Raw genomic sequence first — 24742 nt, 5'->3', positions numbered from 1 at the left:
TAGAATGGTGAACAGCTGTTGCTCTCCCCCCTTCGGCATGGGATCAGAGCAAGACACCGATATCCTGTGTGCATCACATGTTCTCCTCGGAACTCTTCTCTCATTGGTTGGCGGGGAGGGGCGGGTCCAAGACACGTCCTGTCTTTTTCTGATGTTAGTTTTACAATATTCTAATATCTGTTGGCCATTTTAAACATTCCCTAATAAGTGAGGGTTAAAGACAATGTGAATACTCTTTAAATTCACGTATGCAAAACATAATATTAGCTACATGCTAATGCTAACCTGAAGTTGACGATATTTACTCGGGAAAACTGGAAGTCGAGTGTGTGAACATCCGGTTTTCAGAATAAAGCAGCTTTAAATAAGAACAGTGTATTCATTTAAAGTTACAGCACATAATATTGATTTTATTTTCTTACAGCCCCAATTATATAAATAAGGGCTATTCAAGTTTCCATTCTGGGAAGTAGATTTACCTAAAAAGATGTATACGCTTTACAGACGTTTCCTTCCCAATGTAATGGGAAAACGTTCTTTTAGATCCACAATCCTTTGCACCTTTAGAACCGCTTGCTCACACACCTGCGCAAAGTTGTGACAAATCATTATTCCCTAGTTGTATGCATACTACAAGCTGGATTTTTCAATGTGGAATCTAGAGCGGCACCTCTCAGAGCTCTCCCTCCCTCTCTCTCTCCAGGTGGTGTTCTCTCGAGTCACCCGGGTCTGTAAGAACGATAATGGAGGATCTCCCAGAGTTCTGGAAAGATACTGGACTTCTTTTCTCAAGGTGAATTCCCTTTTAATAAAATGACTGAAGGGCACGTTCTCTGATGTCAGGAAAATGAATGTCACAATGTGAAGCCAATTGAACTGTGTGTGTGTGCGTGCGTGTGTGTGTGTGTGTGTGTGTGTGTGTGCAGGCTCGTCTGAACTGCTCGGTTCCTGGAGATTCGTTCTTCTACTTCGACATTCTTCAGTCCCTCACCAACGTGCTGCAGATTAACCAGAGGCCCGCTGTGGTGGGGGTCTTCACCACGCAGGATAACAGGTAACATGAGGGCCAACTCTGTGAGGACCACTTTCAGGCTAACACCTGAAGAGTGAGGACATTTTTTAAAAGTGGTGACAAGAGTTAAGAGTTCTGTTCTCTCAGAACAATCGCTTAGTTCAACCTGATCTCACCAGAATGCGTGACTCCACCACGACTCCTTAACACCACAATGCGTGGTGGAGTCACCAACTTTGTTACATTTACGTGTCTGCACCACGCAAACAAGCCCAATGTAAAGTGAATGAGGCTCTTTTGTCGTGGTGCACACACGCATTTCTACAACGTCCTGAAGGGAGCTTTTATTCTATACAACGTTTTTAAAATCTACTTTATAGCTTGTAGTAACTCACGGGAGGCTTCTTTTATTTTATTTGTATTCATAATAATTTTTATTTTTCGTCAGAATGTATTATGGTGCATTAGTTACGAATTGTTGGTCTCAAAAAACAGTGCATTGTGGGTAATACAACTGTGATTTTTATTAAATTAGTTAGTTTTTAAGGAAGGCCAGAGCTTCAGCTGTGTCAAATAGATTGTTCCCTTTAGTTAACGTTTTTTAAAAGAACATTATATTTCGATTTGATAATGTCCCCTTTATTGTATTACGGAGAGCAATGTGAGCATCCATTCCCATTGGATAACGGAGGATTTTACCCCGGAAGTAAGTATTCTCTTTACTGTCGATTGATTTTACAGTGTTATCTGCACGACTCATCAACTCAAAAACACCAGATTATCCTTGTTGATTACACAACATTGATTGGTTTAAATTGTGTACAATGCTTTTTCGGAGAAACAAATAGTTGTTCAGTTTAGGATGGCCGAAGACACTACACTACCCAGAATCCTCAGCTATTGTCTGCGTTGCCTCAAGCTCTGTGATTGGTTGACTGCATTCCATATGAAAAAAACGTTTCGTAAAAGATAAATCATACTTTATTCAGCAGTGCTTGCTTTACTCTTTGAAAGTCATCACATGAATGCATTGGAATAAATGGTTTGGCTGCATTAAATATTACACATCTATCGTAGCTCTGTATTTGTATTTATCTACAGAGATCGGGCATCAGAATACACCGGAAACTATTCTTTTACCGTTCAGTTTTAATTTCACAATAAAGTTAGTCGTAATAATTTGTTTTGATATTATTGTTTTTTTATTAACTACTAGACGACTGGGTCATGTTAAGACCATCTTTTCTGTGTTGCTGTGGGTTTTTTCCATCGCTTTTGTGTTACAAATATCAAAACAATAACTAAATATATCCGTCGTAAACTAAACCAGAAACAGCAGTATATTTTATTTTGTTAACACTGTAAACTTGACAGCTTTTTAACCTATGTTTTTAAACCCAAACCACCTACTGGTTAAAGCACGTTATTACACGTTTAGAGTAATATTGAAATCTTGAAAAGGGATGTCCAAAATAGCAATTATATACAGTTTTTAATTAACTATTTGTAGAGAATAACGAGTAGTGTATATACTTTATAGGGATCTGCAGATACATATTTAGTCTTCTCAAGCACCAACAATCATTACATGACATTACATTGCATTTAGCTGACGCTTTTATCCAAAGCGACTTACAATAAGTGCGTTCGACCAACAAAATACAAGCTTGAAGAAAACAGAATCATAAAGTACATCAGGTTTCATAGAGCCAAAACATTTCAAGTGCTACTCAACTGGCTATAGATAAGCCAGTCCTCCAATCAAATATCTCTCCTGATTGTTGGCACTTGACAATCACCTTCCCTGAATTTTACTCAGGTGTAACTAAAGTCTGCTTTAAGGGTTGTTTATATTTCACATCATTTATCAGAATCTGTAAAGTAACTAAAATAAATGTAGTAATAATGTTACCAGGTTAACCTTAAAGAAAGCCCTCAGGATTATAAAAGACCCCCATCACCCCAGCCACAAACTGTTCTGTCTGCTGCCGTCTGGCACAACAGCCGCATTCTAGGAGAGGATGTGGCTGTTGTGGAGGACTATAGCACCTGGGAGTGCACTTATGGGCTGAACTGGAGGATCAACACTGACGCTGTGTACAAGAAGGGGATGAGCAGACTCTATTTTCTGAGGAAGCTGAGATCCTTCCACGTGTGCAGCAAGATGCTGGAGATCTTCTAGTCTGTTGTGGCCAGTGCACTCTTCTTTGCTGCGGTCTGCTGGGGGGGGCAGCATCAGAGCCGGTGACACCAGCAGGATCAATAAAGTGATCAGGAAAGCTGGGTCTGTCATCGGCATAAAGCTGGACCCCTTTGAAGCTGTGGTGGAGAGGAGGACACTGCACAGGCTGTTGTCCATGATGGATAACCCACCCATCCTCTCCACCTGCAGCTGGACAGTCAACGGAGCTCCTTCTCCAACAGACTGCTGCAGCTCCGCTGTCACAAGGACCGATACAGGAACACATTCCTGCCCATTGCAATAACTCTGTGCAATAAATCACCTCTGGCTGGAAGAGAACTCTCTGCTCCATAGTTTCTCTAATACAACTTCGCTGTACATTTTACACATATATAATCTGTTCAATATGTGATATTCCATATTCCATTGTCATATATTTTTGAATATGTATATTTGCATATATAATATCTACATGTATATTTTCTATTTCAACACGTAGCCTATATTTTCTATTTTCTTTTTTTTCTATTCTTGTTTATTTGTGGTTTTGTTTTATTGTAAAATGCCTTGTCTTTTATGCTGCTGCAACAAAAACAATGTCCCAAATTGGGATCAATAAAGTACCATCTTATCTTATCTTATTTTATCTTACATCCGGACTAAAACCACCAGACTCAGGGACAGTTTCATCCCACAGGCCATAAGACTATTACACACCTGAACTTTGAAATAACATCCATAGCATTCATCTGGCTGCTACTTAGAAATGATTTGTCTAATATATCATATTCCAATCCCTTGTATAGACTCTTATTGCACTATTTCACTTTTTACTATTTTTCTTTTTGTATTGACTTGCACTATTTTTTCTGTGTATCTGTTTTATTGTGTTGCACTGTTGGAGGAGCCTGTGACCTAAGGGGGGGAGGGGGGGGGGGAGGAGACGTTCGATTCCTGTTTTGAATAGTGTGCCGTCGATGGGTTTCATTCCATTTCAAAATGCTGTTTGTGGCTCAGCGTAAACTTCAACATTGTCAAGCAAAGCACATGGTGTAGTCCCAAACGATAGCTGAGGATTCTGGGTAGTGTAGTGTCTTCGGCCATCCTAAACTGAACAAATGTTTGTTTCTCCGAATCGAAGGGGAAAATTACAAAAGCATTTCACACAATTTAAACCAATCAATGTTGTGTAATCAACAAGGATAATCTGGTGTTTTTGAGTTGATGAGTCGTGCAGATAACACTGTAAAATCAATCGACAGTAAAGAGAATACTTACTTCCGGGTGTAAAATCCTCCGTTATCCAATGGGAATGGACGCTCACATTGCTCTCCGTAATACAATAAAGGGGACATGATCAAATAGGAATATAATGTTCTTTTAAAAAACGTTAACTAAAGGGAACAATCTATTTGACACAGCTGAAGCTCTGGCCTCATTTCATAAAAATCCCAGTTGTATTACACACAATACACTGTTTTTTGAGAACAACAATTCGTAAATAATGCACCATAATACATTCTGATGAAAGATAAAAATTATTATGAATACAAATAAAATAAAAGAAGCCTCCCGTGAGTTACTACAAGTTATAAAGTAGATTTTAAAAACGTTGTATAGAATAAAAGCTCACTGCGGGACGTTGTAGAAATGCGTGTGTGCACCACGACAAAGGAGCCTCATTCACTTTACATTGGGCTTGTTTGCGTGGTGCCGACACGCAAATGTAACAAAGTTCATGACTCCACCACGCATTGTGGTGTTAAGGAGTCGTGGTGGAGTCACGCATTCTGGTGAGATCAGGTTGGCTTAGTTGCTCTCTGGATGATATCATGTTAGGATTGTGCAAAGAGTCAGAAACTCAGCAGAGATCTTGTCAGTCTATTGTTGTGTTGTTGTGTTGTTATGTTGTTGTCTTCAGATCTTCGGAGTCTCCGAAATTGAGTTTGTTGGTTTTGGTTTATTTTAAGTTATATTATCTAAGTTTGGTCTGATACTTATCACTCATTTAAAATTAAATCAGTTAATGTGCGTTGTTCTCACAATACATTATTTGCAGCTAAATACTTCTCCATGACGTTCTCTGCAGTATTCCTGGCTCAGCAGTCTGTGCGTTCTACATGGACGACATCGAGAGCGTCTTCGATGGGAAGTTCAAGGAGCAGCGGACCAGCGACTCCTCCTGGACTCCAGTCCCTGAGGAGCAGGTTCCCAGACCCAGGTGGGACCACCCTTTCACTGGGGGCAAACTCAGGGTCCTCCCAACCTAGAACGCTTTAAAACATGGTTCACACACACACACACACACACACACACACACACACACACACACACACACACACACACACACACACACACACACACACACACACACACACACACACACACACACACACACACACACACACACACACACACACACACACACACACACACACACACACCACACACACACACACACACACACACACACACACACACACACACACACACACACACACACACACACACACACACACACACACACACACACACGTAATGGTGCGTTCAGGCACAAAAGCAGACATTTACCTTGTGTTACTGACCGCGGCGTCATTGGCGATTACTCGCATCAATATATGAAATAACCATCCTTACAGCTTACAGAAGCAGATTGGTTGTTTATAGCCGCATTTCAACAACAACACATCTTGAATGACTTTTTGTTTTCGTTGTTTCCAGGCCCGGTACATGTACCGGTGATGGTCCGGCTGTGGACTACAAATCATCGGTTCAGTTACCAGACGAGATGCTGATGTTTATCAAGTCGTACCCTCTGATGGACGAAGCCGTTCCATCTGTGAACCACCGGCCCTGTTTCACCAGGACTTCGAGCAGGTAACACACACACACACACACACACACACACACACACACACACACACACACACACACACACACACACGCACGCACGCACGCACGCACGCACGCAAGCACACACACACACACACACACACACACACACACACACACACACACACACACACACACACACACACACACACACACACACACACACACACACACACACACACACACACACACACACACACACACACACACACACACACTCACACACACACAAACAAACAAAAACACACACACGCAGTTTCTTTGCTGCACATTTCCATGTTTTGGTTTTATTAAGGCTGAGTTCAAGTTAAATCTGATTCGTCTCTTGACAGCAGACGGTTTCTAAAGTCAGTGTAATCACGGGTCCACGTGCAGTCATATCAATCCAAACTAAGAATTTCCATCAATTTAATGTCAGCTAATGCCATAAAATCATCCACCATGGATTTCTTTTTAATATATAAATTCATACTGCTATGCAGTAGCAGGGAACATTTTTTACTTAGTGGAAGTAAAGCAATCAAATTGAATATCGAATATCCTGAGTCAACTTGTGGCCTTTTTTAAGTAAGTAAGTGTGTAACAAACGGTATAATGTGCAGCATGCAGGTCGTTAAGGAGAACCCCAGCAGTGTTCTTCTCTCATTAATTGTCACTAACTAAACTAACTGGACTTTTTGTATTTCATTGTTTCACTAGCACCTTAAACTAAACACACCCACCTATGTAACATTAAACACACGTGTCATTGAAGCCATTTATAGCTTTTGATTTATGATAAGCATATCTTAGAGATATGTTTTTGAAATACAGTATGACTTAATACTCTAAACCAGCGGTTCCCAACCTGTGGGCCGCGGCCCCCAAGTGGTCCGCAAAGGCATTGCAAGTGGGCCGCCAAATAATTTAATTTTAATTAAAAAAGAATGTTGTACAGGCTAAAGACACAAACATGGACATAACAATAACATATAGGAGATGAAATTCCCATCTCAGACAACAACAAAACAAAAATAGAATAAAGAAAGATACAGTCAGTAGGACCACTTCCACATTTCACAAACAAAAATAGGTTGAATACCACCAAAAACACAACATGGCAAGCATATGTATTGTTCCTTTAATCGCACTCTTCGTTAGAGCTAATTATTTCTCATGTCATGGTGTGATGAGCCTTTGATTTTTTGTGGCAATAATTATTTTCAAAACGAAATTGTATTTTTAATCTACTCTAAACACCTTAAATTAAGATTACTCTGATTGACTTTTAAGCCAGAAGAATAGTTGTATTTATTAACTGTGTGCGGTCTTCATCTAAAAGCCCAAATAAAATATTAAAGGGTGTAAATGTAAATTCAATATTTGCCGCCAAATAATTTTCAAAACATTAGGATTTGTGTGGAAACATTTTCATGATTACGATTTTTTTATTTGAACCTCTTTTCCTTTCTCTTTCTTGATCCTCCTTAGCACCGATCATTACAGTCCTTGACAGTGGTCTGTTCTACTGGATTTACAACGTGTCACATGTTCTGAATTGACCAATCAGAACTTTATTTAGCCTCCGTATTGTTTATGGTGTAATGTGGGCCGCGAAAAAAAAAAGTTGATTCTTAAGTGGGCCCTGAGTTGAAAAAGGTTGGGAACCGCAGCTCTATACTGTATATATTTGTTAAGATGACATATATTCAATAGAAATTAGGGACGTAACGGTACACGTACCCGTACCGAAATTATTCGGTACGGGCCCTTCGGTTCGGTACACGTGTGTACCGAAGTGTACCGAACGAATATAACGTTAAACGTAAAAAATTGAGAACGTGAACAACTTTTTAGAAGTAATCGCAGGTGCTGCGTCGCAGCATTCAGAGTAATTTGCTCACATTGGGTTCAACGCGTCATAGAGCGAGCAGGTCATTTCATTGGATGAGAGGCATACTATGAGAGCTGGTCAGAGGGATGCGTTCAAATGTAGTCAGTAATTTGAGGAACTGTCAAAAATTAATGGCGAACGCAGATAAAGTTGAGCTCGAAAATCCTCCAGCATCATTGAATTCTCCGGTTTGGGAACATTTTGGTTTTGCAGTTACGTACAAGGATGACGGACAAAGACAGGTGGACCGAACCAAAGCTGTCTGTCGGCATTGTTCAACTAAAATTGGTTACACGGCTGGCAATACATCAAACTTGCACACTCTTGAAAAGGCATCACCGAACGTGAATATCACCGGTACCAAAAGAAAATAGACTGAAGTGCAAACCCAACTCCCACTAGCAGGGGCGGACTGGCCATCTGTAGAATCTGGAGAACCACAGAACGGCCGGTCGTCAAGGGCCGTTGGGCCGGCCGGCCCTTTACATTTTTTTTGTTTAACGTCATCATTTAAGTTGCGCTGACGGCCGACAGAGGGCGACAGCGGTCACTAATGCAGTTGTGTGGTTCTTATCTGTCAAATAATCACACACGAAGAAGAAAAAAGACCGGCCACACGAAGAGAAGACGCCGCGGCAGACAGGGAGAATGAAAACACATGGATAAAAATCAAAGAAAACGAAAAGAAAAAGGTGGGCCGAGAAGGCAAGAGAAAAAAAGGTGAAGTCACTCGCAGGTGAAGCATATAAATGTCGCACATTGACAGACCTTTTTGGCAGCAGTTTAGAACAAGTGCAAGATGATGAAGAGAATGATGAGGGCGCGAGTTCAGATATACAGCCAGCCTCCTGCGTTCATGTTGAGGGACAGAGTAACTGGCACGTATACAAGCAGGGCAAGAGCAAGAGGTGGGTGAGAATTATCCCTTGAACTCAGTGGTGTTTTCTCCTGGAGGCCAAGGGAAGCCAGGCTTCCCCAGTTTTTTTGGATTGTAGTTATAATTTTAATAAATAAATAAAAACACTTTGTTTAGTTTAGGTAATTATTCTGCCGGTCCGTCTCCCCCATTCTCATTGAGTATTTTACAAAGAGTGAAACAGCGCCCCTCTAGATGTTATCGTGAAACAGTAGATTGCACACTGTTACGAGAGGAGGCCAGTCGAAATTGGCTTCCCTTGGTGAAAAAAAATGGAGGGATTGACCAATCAGATGAGGCTCACGTCATGCCACACAATCCTATCAAATCGCATCAACTTCAGTTCGTACTGTAACCACCCTTAAAAAGTAGCAAGCAACTGAGGCAAGTGCAATTATGGAGGGTGGAGATTTGGTGTATTTCATCAAAAATCATTTTACTAAACTTCCGCTACAGCAGCAACTAAAAATGAAATCTGATGACAGGCCAATGCCCAAACTGGAGCTGTGTACAGAGAGGAAAAAAGGAGCAAATCGGACGTAAAACTTTAAATAATAAACAGCGGATTTCTAACATTTGACATTTCATGTGGCCGGACTGGGTCAGTTTTCAGGGCTGAATTTTAGTCCCAGTCCGCCCCTGCCCACTAGCATTTAAGCCTCCACCACTCGCAGAAAGTTCAGACCGAGCCAAAGCTATTACAAACGCCAAGTATCCTTATGTTGCCATGTTAGCAAAGCGCTACCTGACTGTATCTGCTACTACCTCTGTCCCTAGAGAGGGTGTTCTCCACAGCAGGAGACATTGGTGCCAGCTGATCTGCCCTTTCGGCAAGCAATGTGGACAAGTTCATCTTTCTTTAAAAAAACATGAAAATACAATGACAAGCAAGTCCTGATGTCAAGCTGGCTGCTTAGGTGCTAGAACAGTACAGTTCAAATACAGATCATTTCAGTTCATCGAAAAGCTGCACCTTAATGTTCATTTTATTATATTTTGTATTTATTTGAGTGAATATTCATAGTTTAATAATCATTAAAAACCCAAAAGTAATAGTTTATGTTTTGTGAGTACTAGTACAGTAAAGTTCAAATACAGATTATTTCAGTTCATCGAAATGCTGCACCTTAATGTTTATTTTATTATATTTTGTATTTATTTGAGTGAATACATTATTCAGTTTAATAATAATTAAAAAATATATATATATAGCCTATATATGATTTGTGAAAAAAAATTCTGCTGTACCGAAAACGTACCGAACCGAACCGTGATCAAAAAACCGAGGTACGTACCGAACCGAAATGTTTAGAAATGTATGTTCTGATAATGGGCAGCTCTTACGAATGAGTGACGTGAGGCTCCACCGGCTGAGAGCTTGGCTTCACAATAATCATATGTGGGTTTTGGAATTATTTGTTTTCTGGAGTCAACCATAGTTTATTGCTGATAAATCATAATTATATAATTAAAAATAACACTTTTCAAGTGGAACCTACTGTATCAGTATCTCTGTGTGTGATTTTTTTCTAAATGTGTGTTGGACACCTAATCTGATGTGGTTTCTGAAAAATGACACCAGGATTAGCCACTAAAGTGATAAAAAAACATCTCTATATTTATATAGCACTGTGTTTGCAATTCAGCTTAAACAACAGCTTCACACTTCACCCAGTAGTAGCTACATTGTTGGTTTCAAACATAACAAATCCACAGGTAATAAAGCTTACTTACAGGTTTCACATGAATCACTAGACATTGACATTACCCTGATTCAGCTCACTGGGAAGACAGCAAAGCGCAAGCTGATAGCTGCCATAATATTACAGCTTCTAACAATACACACACCTCGAGGTCCTCGACACTTGAACATATTTCAGTGTGTTGTGAAAAAAGCATCTCAATATTTCTAGTGCTAGCTAGTAACTTAGCCGAGGCAAGAGCTGTGTCAGCAACTTCATCAAAAGCTTCACAGCAGCAAACTCTGGGGCCAAGCCGTGAAGCCCTAAGGAAGGGCCACACACTGCAGTTCATTTAGAGGCCGGTAGTAGGAGACTGCAGAAGGGAGCAATTTCCATGAACCCCCACGATAAACGTCCAGACTGTTGAGCAGAAATAAACATGTTTCCATTGTGGTTAAAAAAACCATATTATCTGTATAGTTAGATTCCACATTCACAACAACTGTGAGGGGAGTTCATGTTGCTGCTGTTGTTAGCGTTCTGTCTCTGCTAGCAGCTCCGCTGCTTAATTTAAGTGGGACACACAACTTTTTCTTTCTTTAGGCAGCACTTACAAAGGTTTGGCTTTAAATGAAGAAAATGCAGAAGCACTTATTCTGTTTTTTGCAAGATTCAAGGCTTTATTGTCATGTAAACAACAATAGTGTGTGACAGTAGCTACAGTGTAGATATGGCAATGAAAAACGTAAGTCAGAGGCTCTTCCAACAATGCAACGGGTTCGGGTTTGGGAATATATAAAGGACATAAAACAATTAAAATGGTGCAAGAGAATGTTTTTGAGATGTGCAAATAAATACACATGACATAGAGATAGGTTGAGCTCATAGATTGCAAATGAACCTGCAGGATTCTTGATTTTGAGTTTTTGTCTTCATGGTCAATGCACTCCCGCTGGATAAGCCTCCGATTAAATATAATGTATGCAAAAAGCTAAATAAGGCCACTTTAAATACATGTTATTGTAGGAGGGGAGGTGTTGCATCTGGGTGTACTAGTGTGGTACATTTGAATAATAAAGGGGTAGAGACGTTGTTTTTATGGAAGTCTTTGAAATCACACATTTAGCCACTTTGTTTTGGCAAAAGGAGGCTTTTCCTCACAGATCACTGAGCATCCTTTGTTTTACTTCAAGGTCCAAGCTGAGCCAGATAGTGGTGGATGTGTCTGCCGGGCCGTACAAGGACCACACAGTAATGTTCCTGGGTTCAGACGATGGCAGAGTCCTGAAGCTTCTGACCAGCACACATCCGAACGACAGCTTCGGATCCAAACTGCTGGAGGACATACATGTCTACAATCCATCCAAGTAAGATCTGAGCACATCGGACATTATTCTCATACTGCTCTTCTGCTGAAGACGGCTTTACATGATGTGTGTGTGTGTGTGTGTGTGTGTGTGTGTGTGTGTGTGTGTGTGTGTGTGTGTGTGTGTGTGTGTGTGTGTGTGTAGGTGTAATGTTCAGGGTCAGGAGGACAGAAGGGTACTGGCTCTGGAGCTGGATAAGGAGCGCCATGCGTTGTTCGTGGCGTTCAGCAGCTGTGTGATCCGAGTGCCGCTCAGCCGCTGCAGCCAGCATGGAGCCTGTAGGAGGTGAGTCCACACGCAGCAGCTGCTCTCACGCAGCCTTATGCTCTGAGGTCTGTACTTGATCTCACAACATTAGGGTAAACATAAAACCTAAACAGACCAATCATTGCTGGCTTGATCTGGAGTAACCCTAAAGATCTTGTGCCTTGTCTCTTATTATTCAACACATATATCGGACCTGTCAGCGTGGATTTAAACTTGACCCAAACTACTAGAGACTGGACTTGGATTGGACTGCCACTAATAAGGTCTTGAGACTGGGCTTAGATTTGCTCTGGAGGGGCAGTGAGGACAGGGTGTCCTGGGGGGACACACATATCAATATTATGGTGGCGAACCAATTATAATTTGGATTCAAACATTGTTTTTCCAGCCATGACTATGTCGTGGTTTGAGTCTTGATTTATACACATCAACACTTTAGTGGAGTTATGCCCTGACAACTGTCATGTATACATTTAAAAAGATGGGCCTTAATGGCATCAAGCTGATATCCGCCATATGATTTGTGGTATGTACCACACTAAAGCCATATGGTCAACTTCCAAGTATTTATTTAAAATGTATCAACAATGACTTCAATTCCATTTCCCCATGCAAGAAAGTGTTACACAGGAAACAAGAAGAGCAGCAAGGACTCATCTGCAGAAAGCCATGAAGTCCTGGATGCGTGTCGGTTCCTTTCATAACTCACATGGAATGCAAAATGTAGCCACGGAGAATTGTTCCGATCTGTTGTTTCTCCATGACCTCTGTTGTTTCTCCATGACCTCTGTTGTTTGCATTTGACATTATAAAACACTGGGAGAATTGTAGATCCTGCATTTGATACCTGAACGGAAAATGAAAGCCCATTACGATTGATTTCCGAATTCAAAATCGAAATTGTTACCACCACTACCTGCAATCACTTTATTTCCCGTAAGAACCCATGGTTACCAAACGGGGACCAGGGGAGAAAAGCCATCGCATGACCACCTAGGCCGATTGAAACATGATCTAACTTGAGCAATTGGGATAACGTTCCATCACATATTATAATTTTCAAGTCAAACAATGTGTTACCGATTAGTATCATGTATCCATATTAGTGTTGTCACGATACCAACATTTTGGTTTCGATACCGATACCAAGTCAAGAATTGCGATTCCGATTCTTTTTCGATACTTTTCTTAAAAAAGGGGAAACACGGAATATCGGCTTTAAAATTAGGAATAACAGATGATTTTAGCAGTCAGAACAACTAAAGCAGCAGTGTCACTAAGAACAGAAACACCAAAGAGTCACATCTAATATAAATATATATAAAAGCATTTATTTTAATTGTGTAGCAGTGAGTTTAACATTTTGGCAGCACTGTTGAGCATTTTGAAAATGTATTGTCATGCCTCTGTGCTTAGTCTTTCTATCTTTATAGCCACTGGTGTAAAGTAACTAAGTTCATAAACTCAACAAGTACTACTTGGGTACAATTTTGAGATACTTGTACTTTATTTAAGTATTTCAATGTTTCTTTTGCTACTTTGTACTCCACTACAGTTCAGAGGTACATGGTGTACTTTTACTCCACTACATGTATTAATACCTTTAGTTACTTTACAGATGTGGATGAATGATGTGAAATATAATCAATACTTAAATCAGACTTTAGTTCCACCTGGAGTAAATCCTCCAGCTACCCTGCAGTCTACAAAGTACTTCAGACTAGCTGCACCTCCACCAGCTTTGAGAACACTTTCATGATCAATCATTATAAAACATATATATATATTATTCTGAAATGGACCAATCTGCACAATGACTACTTTTACTGTCGCTACTTTAATACTTTTAGTTGAGGAACATTTTGAATGCAGTACTTTTACTGTAACAGACTATTCCTACACTCTGGTGCTTCTACTTTTACTGTCGCTACTTTAACTATATTTTGATGATAATACTTTTTTACTTTTATTTGAGGAACATTTTGATTGCAGGATTGTTCCTACATTCTGGTACTTCTACTTTAACTCAAGTACAAGACCTGGGTACTTCTACTTTTACTCAAGTACAAGATATATACTTGTACCACCTCCGTTTATAGCCTATGAAAAAAACTAATAGAAAACGAAGGCTAAAGCTAACGTTAGCAGATAGTGATGCTAGTTTGCTAGTTAAGTTTGCTCAACGATAATATTGCGACAGAAACACTTTTCAGTGCACATCACGCTCTGCCGCTCCGACAGGGAGCTCTGCTCTGAACACCTGAACGGCCCGTTCAAAGACTTCTGGCGTCTTTTTTGTCAACAAGCCGAAGCGCAGCGGCAGTTGTACTCCCACTTGCAGCCATGCTTCTCGTTTTCTCACATGCTCTGGCAGCTAGCGCGTGGCCGCGTGCACGAGAGAGGGGAGGGACTTAGAGCGTGCTTGAGAGGGGCGGGACTGAAGGCACGACTGCAGTGCAGGGAGTGGAAGCAGAGCGCTGAACACACACGGCTCTTATTAAAACGGCGCTTTTTCACGGGAGTACTTTTCCCCGTCATTCTTAAAGTACCGATACTAATGAAACGGAGGAATCGTACCGTTTTTAACGGCAGGGTATCGCGGTACCTTTCAAGTATCGGTACACCGTGCAACACTAATCCATATATTCATCGCCATGTCACATGTTGCCGTGGTATAACCACTTCCTTGGCTTTCTTTTTTCTCATTTTAAATAATGAAATCTTAACATGTGGAGGAGAATACCCTGGCTTTACATTTTAAGCATCGGCATGAGATGTTGAGTTATATTGATGGTGGCTTACAGCAAAGCGGAAAGGTGGAGACTGTGTTTCAGAGTGCGTATGACACCACCCTGTTGTTGGACTGTCGGAATACGTGTTATTCAAATATAGTGTTGTCCAAATATACCTTTTCATATTATTTGAGAATTCAATGTTTCATTTTATCAATATGGACTACTGGAAAAGCAGATACAAATATTATTGACCCAGATAAACATTATTACCCCCCCCCCCCTCTCTCTCCAGAGCCTGCCTGGCCTCCCGTGACCCATACTGCATCTGGCTGCGCACCGGGAGCTGTGCCAACATGGCGCCAGGTTTCAAGTACGTGAGCCCTTTTTCTTTCTGTCTCCTAATATATCTATATAAACATATACACATTAACATGCTCACACATCCATACCAACATGCAGACATGCCCGCACATTGTTTAAATACAGTTTACAATATATAAAAACACAGGGATGATATTTTGCATCTCTGATGTCGATCAGTTCATAAGTTAATACAACTATTACAAAGTAGTGCAGTTGGAAGTTGTAACTGTTCAGTTCTCGTATGGCTCTGGGGTAGAAACTGTTTTTCAGTGGGTTTGTTCTTGATTGGATTGACCTGTAGCGTCTACCGGAGGGCAGAGGAGCAAACAGGAAGTGTCCAGGGCGTGAAGAGTCTGCAATTATTTTGCCTGCTCTGTTGAGGCAACGTTGGCTGAAGAGCTCCTCCAGAGAAGGCAGTGAGCAGCCGATGACCTTCTGGGCCGTGTTGAGGACCCTCTGAAGGGCTTTCCTGTGCTCTTCTGAGCAGCTGGCACACCACGTGGTTAGGCAACATGCCACCACACTCTCTATGGAGCAGCGGTAGAAAGACACCAGGAGCTTCTCCTCCAGGTTGTTTTTCCTGAGGATCCTCAGGATCCTATTTGATTGGCTAAGGCTTCCGTCAAAGCTTCAAAAGTTGAACATTGCTCAAGTTTTGAAGCGAGCAACGCGAGCAAAGCGAAGCGACGGAACCACAATGCAGTTCGTCAAAGCGTGACGTCACCCCATTCAAAGTGAATGGGCAGAAGCGTTGAAGCTCAACGCACGACGCCGGGCCGTAAGGCTATCGCTATTGGGTAATCCCCTGCGCACCCGTGCAGCACTGAAAACACTTGTAGTCCACGCCCACCCTCAGACTCACTTCCGGTATAAATAGGAAGGCGGCCCGACAATCTGCTCCCACACAAATAACTGTTCTTCAGCTATTCGTGGAGCCAGTGGGGCCCAGCACTTAGAGGGCTGCGCCATTACTCATAGAAGCTGGGTTACAGTAGGTAACCTCAGTTCTGTTTCGTATATGGCTTCGCCCTCTAAGGCTATCGCTAGAGGGTTGAGGGTGAAGCATGATGTAGTCTGCGCCCCACTGGGTCCGCCCGGCACTAGAAGCACAGACACACCTGCTCAGATAATAACCCATGCCTTTTGCGCCACGCGAATGCCGCATAACCGTCCCTGGAATATAGCATAACATGAATATTCTCCATGAGGGGATGAAGGCTGGGAACAATACATACCTGCCGCTGTGAAAAAGTAGAGACGAAGGTCATACTTTGTCCAGCGATAAAAAGAGGGGGAAAAGGGCCGCTCTCTGCATGGCGACAGGCAGGAGAGAGGCGCACAGCTGGATCCCTGACGTCACTCACTCTGACAAGACACTCAGTAGCCTACAGAGCGTGTCAGAGAGGAAGGGGAGACATCCCTCAATACAAATTGAATAAATGATCAGGGGGAAGACCAAGATGCAGCAGTGCAAATGTCTTCCACTGACATTCCTCCGTGCAAGGCCGTAGAGAATGAAATTCCTCTGGTGGAGTGCGCACTGATGTTCTCCGGGGGGTCCACCCCAGAGGAGACATACGCCTGTGACATAGCCTCACACAGCCAGTGTGACAGCCGTTGTGCAGACAGAGGCAGCCCTAGTGGGCGCTCTCTGTAATGCACAAACAGGCGCTGGGAACGGCGCAAACAGCCGTGCGCGTAAAATAGCAAGCTAGCGCTCACGGGGCAGAGGAGATGAGATGCGGCTTCTTCCTCTGATGTGTGAGGAGGAGGAAAGAAGCCATCCAAAGTTATCACTCTCGACCTAAGGAGCTTGTAATAACCTTTGGCATAAACACCGGGTTTAGGGCGCAACACTTTTTTGCCCTGGTTCTCAAAGGAGCATCTCTCTCTCTCTCTCTCTCTCTCTCTCTCTCTCTCTCTCTCTCTCTCTCTCTCTCTCTCTCTCTCTCTCTCTCTCGCTCGCTCTAAATATAAGTGATTATATTTGTATGCCAATATTTTCCTATGGTAAAGTTTTTGTTTTGCACTTTTATTTTGATAGTAATAAGATCGGGATTCTTATTTTGAAGGAACTTTTACCGGTTAAATCTCCAGATCTAAAGCTCCAGAAAGCATATGGCTACTTAGCATGCAAAATGACATCATTCTGCATGTTAAGTACTTGTGCTTTCGTTTTATCAGCTGAATCTTTATTTATTGATTAGATCACGTTACTGTGATGATAGTGTTCAAGACAGCCTATATGTCTGAACTCGATCCTTAGAGTAATGTGTTACGGAGCCTTCTCTTCAATATTGTTTCCACTTAACGAGCATTTTGCGCTGCTCTTTTCCAATGTGGAAGCAGAATGTGTGAAAGCATACAGCACGATGCGGGGTGTGTCTCTAGACATCTCTAGACTGGAATAGTGGGGCCCAGTACGTGAAATCGCCTCGCAGGTGCACAAGCCAGGATAGAGGACATCAGACTCCAGAGAAAATTAGCTCGAGTCCAAGTCGGAGCGTCAATGTACAAGTCGAGTCCAAGTCATCGTACGCGAGAATTCACGAGTCCGAGTCCATGTCATCGTGCGCGAGAATTCACAAGTCCAAGTCCGAGTCACATCAATCAGTGCGCGAGTCCGAGTCGAGTCACAAGTCCTGAAAATCGGCACTCGAGTCTGAGTCCAGGACACTGCTATGTCCAAATGAATTATTGTATAGAAAAATAAGATACAAAAAAAGTCATGGTATAGCATAAAAAATAATAAAATGAAATTAGTCATTATATATTATGTCCAAAAAATATATATATTTATTTATGTATGAAAAAAGACTAAATAAAAGTATGTTGAAAATATGAAAAAAGTGTGATAAAATAAGATGTGGAAGAAATACAATCTCGTAAGCCGAAAAATAAAAAAACATCAACAAGAAAACAGTAACAATATATTTATAATAAAGAAAGATAATATAGTATTTAAAAGAACTCGTGAAAAATGTAAGGTTAAGTATGCTACAATGGACGCAGGTTAAAATCCAGCCTGCTAACTTTACACGTGTCATCCCCTCTATCTCCCCCTCTAACACTGTCATTATCCTTTAAAGTCTAATCCGACCCAAACATATTCTTTAAGAAGAAAAAGAAACATTGTATGTTATGTTCGAAAATACTATGAAACAACAAAACAAACAAAAAAAAGTCATATAACTATAAAATGTGTTAAACAGTATGTCGAAAATATCTTAATAAAAGACAAAGTCAAATAATATATCGAATATAAAAAAGGTAAATAGTAAATAACATAGTGTCCAAATGGTTATAGTATAGTGTGTAAAAGAGGTAAAAGAATAACATATTATGAAAATATCATGAAGGAAGTCAAAATATGAAAAATGTTATTGTATACACCAGTATGTTGAACAAATCATAGTATAGTATTTCATATATATAATTTAAAAAGAGTCACAGTGTAGAATGTCCGAAACATTTTTTTAAAAGTACTAGTATAGTATGTCAAAAGTATCTTGAAAAAATTATAGTATGTAGTTTAGTATATAGTATATTATATAGTATAGACCAAATGTTTTGTGTTTATGTTCTGGTGGTCACGAGTGTTTTCTAACAACATATAACATTGGGGTCTGATAATTATGATGTCTATTCTTCTTCTTTTTTAAAACCCATACTGTGAGAAAGGAACTAAATTATCTGAACGATTACTTATTTTTGTTTAAACCAACAGTGTGGGGACACCTGCCAGATACAGAGTCACAGGGACTGACCATAAAACAGGAAACAGATATCAAAGAAGGGGGAGGGTCTGGAGGGGAAGGTGTTTTGACTCTGGACCCTAGGGTGGGGGAAAGGAAGAGGTAGAGGATTAATTTGAAAGATCTGACTTGATTGTTGTGATGGCTGAAGGAAGAGACACGGGCGAGGAAGAAGCAGACAAATAACTTGTTTGTAAAAAGGACAGCACGTCTTTTTTCTCAAATGTATGTCAGTTTCAAGAAAGATGAGAGGTTTTATGCACAAAGTGCAAAATATCCTGGAACCTTTCAAAAATGAAAAGCAGATACAGGTAAAGTATGTTGAAATATTTCACAAAAAGTGAGTTGTATGTTTTAATAGTTGTATGTTGATAAAAATCTCTGTGTAGTTTTTCAAAATATAATGAACGAAGTCTTAGAGAGAAAAAAATTGGATGCAAAACATTGTAACTTGGTCAAATATTCATTGATTTGTAATGAATTGAGTTTCTTAAAGAATAAAACATTAAATGGAGAGTTTGTGATTTTAACACTGTTTCGATGAAACAATGCAGTTTTGATAACTTGACTTGACTTTACTTTTTTTAAATATATGTTTTTTAGATGACTTTACTGATTTTTGCTTTTGTTTCTGCTACCAAGATACTTTTAGATACAGTTTGTTGTCTGAAAACTTTACAACTGGTAGAATGTGACTCTAAAAGGCAAGTTTGTGATTTTAACACTTATTTACTGACAAGGCAAGGCAAGTTTATTTATATAGCACCTTTCAACACAAGGCAATTCAAAGTGCTTTACAAAAAATGAAAGACTTTAAGAAAATGGCATTTAAAATCAGTCATTAAAAAGAAAAGCTAATAAAATAAACATTAAAAGAAAAAATACATGGATAAAAGTTACAGTGCAGTCTAAGATATGAATAGTTCAATTAAAAGCAGCGACAAAAAGAAAAGTCTTCAGCCTGGATTTAAAAGTAGTCAGAGTTGCAGCGGACCTGCAGGTTTCTGGGAGTTTGTTCCAGATGTTTGGGGCATAACAACTGAACGCTGCTTTACCATGTTTAGTTCTGACTCTGGGGACAGAAAGCTGACCAGTCCCTGAAGACCTGAGAGATCTGGATGGTTCATAATTTAGCAGAAGATCAGAAATGTATTTTGGGCCTAAACCATTCAGTGCTTTATAAACCAGCAGCAGTATTTTGAAATCTATTATTTGACACACAGGAAGCCAGTGTAAAGACTTCAGAACAGGAGTGATTTGATCCACTTTCTTAGTGTTAGTGAGGACTCGAGCAGCGGCGTTCTGAATCAGCTGCAGCTTTCTAATATATTTTTTAGTGAGACCTGTGAAGACACCATTGCAGTAGTCCAGACTACTGAAGATATAAGCATGGACAAGTTTTTCCAGATCCTGCTGTGACATTAGTCTTTTAATCCTAGATATGTTCTTTAGGTGATAGTAGGCTGATTTAGTAACTCTTTTAATGTGACTGTTGAAACTCAGGTCAGAGTCCATGACTACACCTAGATTTCTGGCTTTATCTGTTGTTTTGAACATTGCAGACTGAAGCTCAGTGCTAACTTTTATACGTTCTGCCTTGGCTCCAAAAACCATTACCTCAGTTTTATCTTTGTTTAATTGGAGAAAGTTCTGACACAAATCAGTCATTGATTTGTTCAATGCACTTACTCAATGTTTGAATTGGAGCATAGTCTCCTGGTGAAATGGTTACGTAAATGTGTGTGTCATCTGCATAGCTATGGTAACTTATTTTGTTGTTTTTCATTATCTGAGCCAGTGGTAGCATGTAGATGTTAAAGAGAAGAGGCCCCAAGATGGAGCCTTGAGGAACCCCACATGTCATATTTGTCAACTCAGATGTGTATTTACCTATAGAAACAAAGTTGTTTCTGTCCTTAAGGTAGGATTCAAACCAATTTAGAACTGTTTCCGAAAGTCCCACCCAGTTTTCCAGTCGGTCTAGTAATATGTTGTGGTCAACAGTGTCAAACGCAGCACTGAGATCTAATAATACTAACACTGAAGTTCTGCCACTGTCTGTGTTTAAGTGGATGTCATTGAAGACCATTACAAGAGCCGTCTCAGTGCTGTGGTTTGGACGAAAGCCTGACTGGAACACATCGAAACAGTTATTTAAATACAAGAAGTTACTCAACTGTTGAAAAACAACTAGGCAGATTTTTGGCTTTTTTTCTCTCTTGCCAAGATACTTTTAGACACAGCAAAACCTTAAAACTAGAAAATGAAGTACATTGTCTGATTAGATTTGTTTCTCTAAAAGGCAAGTTTGTGATTTTAACACTTTTTACTGACACTCGACAGATTTGTGTGGTATTCTCTCACAAAGGAACTGTAAGATACACTTTTATGTATGCAAAACCTTAAACATTTTTGAAAATAAAATACTGTGTCTGAATACATTTTCTTTAAAGGCACTTTTGATTTTAACGCTATTTCAGTGGAACAATACAGTTTTGTTAACATCAATGCTTTTTTCTCTTTTCTTGTGTTACTAAGATACTTTTAGATACACTTTGATGTATGCAACACTTAACAACTGGTAGAATATGAAGTACTTTGTAAGGAATTCGGTTTCTTTTAATGGCCGTTTTTTTAAACACTTGTTCAGTTAAACATTACATTGCATTTAGCTGACGCTTTTATCCAAAGCGACTTACAATAAGTACATTCGACCAGGAAGACACAACCTTGAAGAAAACAGAATCATATAAGTTCATCAGGTTTCATAGAGCCACACATTTCAAGTGCTACTCAACTGGCTATAGATAAGCCAGTCCTTTATTAGTATATAAGTGCTCTGTTAGCAGTTCTTTGTTAGTAATTCTATCGCCCGAAGTGGAGTCGAAAGAGATGAGTTTTCAGTCTGCACCGGAAGGTGTGTAAGCTTTCTGCTGTCCTGATGTCAATGGGGAGCTCATTCCACCATTTTGGAGCCAGGATAGCAAACCCACGTGTTTCTGCTGATGGGAACTTGGGTCCCCCTCGCAGCGAGGGTGCAGCGAGCCGTTTGGCTGATGCAGAGCGGAGTGCACGTGCTGGGGTGTACAGTTTAACCATGTCCTGGATGTAGGAAGGGCCAGATCCATTCGCAGCATGGTACGCAAGTACCATTGTCTTGAAGTGGATTCTAGCAGTTACTGGAAGCCAGTGGAGGGAGCGGAGGAGCGGTGTGGTGTGGAAAAATGTTGGAAGGTTGAAGACCAGGCGAGCCGCTGCATTCTGGATGAGCTGCAGAGGTCGGATGGCACATCCAGGTAGACCAGCCGGGAGGGAGTTGCAGTAGTCTAGGCGTGAGCTGGCGAGAGCCTGGGCCAGAACCTGCGTCGCTTTCTGGGTCAGGAGGGGACGCATCCTCCTGATGTTGTAAAGAGTGTATCTGCAGCAGCGGGTTGTAGCAGCGATGTTTGCAGTGAAGGACAGTTTGTTATCTAGGATGTTAGGTCAACAGTGGGACAATCTTTTCCCGGAAGGAAAAGCGGTTCAGAATGTAGTCAATAAATAATGTAGGTTTTTGTTTTTTTCTGATAACCTTACATATTTTAGTTATTTTCTGCTACAAATATACTTTTAGATACACTATTTGATGTATGCAACACTTAACAAAGGATATAATATTAAGTACTTTGTAAGGAATGGAGTTTCTTTAATGGATGCAACACTTTATAACTTGGTAAAATATTCATTAATTTCTAATGAATTAAGTTTCTTTTTTTTCTTTTTTTCAACATACACAATGACTTTTCCATATTTTTTTCTGACAAAATATACTTTAACTTTTTCCATAAAATCGTGACAAACTATTACTTATTCTTAATTTTGAACTCTTGCTGCTTGGTTGGAAATGATAGATGAAAAAGCTACAAAGCTTAAAGAACTTTTTTAAAACTCTCACATAAGTACCACCCCCACTCAGCAAATCATCTAAAACGAAGGACCCCACTAAGACGACCGTTGAAAACTAGCCATGGATCTGAGAAAAACCAAGTCTCCCCCTGCGAGTTGCAGCCAGGAACAAACTCCTGGACTACCATCATCACCACCATTTTGGATACCCGAATCGTACAGTACTACTTCTGCTGATGTTACTCCTGGGGCCAAGACATCTCTGATTTTGGACACAGTGAAATCGGAGTTGGTTGATATTCTGGAGAGGGTGCTGCATCGGTACAGAGAAGAAATCTGCAACGGATGCCGAGTCAGTCACCCCGGCCAGAGGCCACACGATTGTCTGAATGACATGCCCGATTTTTTCTTCAGAAACAATTACAACGCGTTAATGAAAAGACTTTGGCTCACCGACTTCATTACTGTGACCAGAGTCTTATTAATAAAGACATTTGCGCGGATGAATGGAGGATTCAAGGTGCTTCGGAGGCTTTTCTGCACAATCTCAATAAAAATGGGGAACTACTATGCAAAATGCTCTGTATATATTGATCATAATGTAGTCAATACCCTTTTAATAAGTGTGGTGATGAGGACGATTGAAAACAGAATGAGTAGTGACCCCTGTGTAAACAGAAGGGCTGAAGTTTGTAAACTAGAAGACATTTTGGATATCGTTCGTTCTGGCAGTACTATTCCGGGTTATTGGGAAACGATTGTAAACGAAACATTTAAAGTGGTCCTGGAATCTTCATTTTCCGAAACATTCTGTAACATTACCGCAGAAATGAAACAAACATCAAAAGTGTATCATGTGCTCTCATTTTATGCTCTGTTTGTAGATGCAATGCATCTTTGTGTCAAAAACAGCATACATGTGAATATTTTGACTGAAGTGAAAAAACTCCATCATGATATTTCCTGTAATCTGGAGAATTCTAAGCTGGAGACGGTCCTCGGATGTTACAATCAGTATAACTACTGATTTTGTGTGTGACAAAAATAAAATGTAAATAGGACATTTAAAAAATAAATAAAGTGTTTTTTACATTTAAAAACTGTTGTCTTCATTATAGCAAGGGTAGCGTGTCTGATACATGTGTATTACAGTCCTTCACATGCACTGTTGTCTTCTTTATAACAAGGGGAGGGTAACAGGGAAGATGTATGATAAATGTGTATTGAAACGTGCGTATTATACCCCCTCACATCCTGGTAGACTAGGTAGAGAGGTGTATAATGAAAAGGGTAAACAAATGACTGTGTCTGCAGTTAAAGATTTCTTATCTGAACAAGACACTTATACTTTACATAAATCTGCCAGGATTAATTTAGTCAGAAACAGAGTGTTTGTATCTGTGTTTCATTTTAAAAAGTAAAATTGTATCAGTCTCCCATCGACTTTTTAAAATACTGATGTGTTTATTCAAAAACCATACTAGCACACAAGCCTGTTTTTTTTGTGTTTTCAGTGTTTCTGTGTTTCAGTGTTTCTGTGTTTCTGTGTTTCTTCAGTGTTTCCGTGTTTCAGTGTTTTAGTTTTTTCTGTGTTTCAGTGTTTCAGTGTTTCTGTGTTTCTGTGTTTCTTCAGTGTTTCCGTGTTTTTGTGTTTCCGTGTTTCTGTGTTTTAGTTTTTTCTGTGTTTCAGTGTTTCAGTGTTTCAGTGTTTCAGTGTTTCTGTGTTTCTGTGTTTCTTCAGTGTTTCCGTGTTTTTGTGTTTCCGTGTTTCAGTGTTTCTGTGTTTTAGTTTTTTCAGTGTTTCTGTGTTTCC

General features: G+C 40.3%; 1 protein-coding gene across 1 annotated transcript in view; it reads left to right on the top strand.

The window, feature by feature from the left end:
- The window catches only part of LOC117455035 (semaphorin-6D-like), a 102084-nt gene that overhangs the window by 51352 nt on the left and 25990 nt on the right, over window positions 1-24742 (top strand). The window contains exons 10-16 of the mRNA XM_034094380.2: window positions 704-793; window positions 927-1054; window positions 5284-5415; window positions 5916-6071; window positions 11751-11924; window positions 12069-12209; window positions 15219-15296. Of these exons, the coding sequence (XP_033950271.1) occupies window positions 704-793; window positions 927-1054; window positions 5284-5415; window positions 5916-6071; window positions 11751-11924; window positions 12069-12209; window positions 15219-15296 (899 nt within the window). The remainder of the gene's footprint in view (window positions 1-703; window positions 794-926; window positions 1055-5283; window positions 5416-5915; window positions 6072-11750; window positions 11925-12068; window positions 12210-15218; window positions 15297-24742) is intronic.

The sequence above is a fragment of the Pseudochaenichthys georgianus genome, chromosome 11 (genome assembly GCF_902827115.2).
Source record: "Pseudochaenichthys georgianus chromosome 11, fPseGeo1.2, whole genome shotgun sequence".
Classification (NCBI taxonomy): Eukaryota; Metazoa; Chordata; class Actinopteri; order Perciformes; family Channichthyidae; genus Pseudochaenichthys; species Pseudochaenichthys georgianus.
Note: the sequence above shows the minus strand (reverse complement) of the source record. Positions and strands in the feature narration are given on the sequence as shown.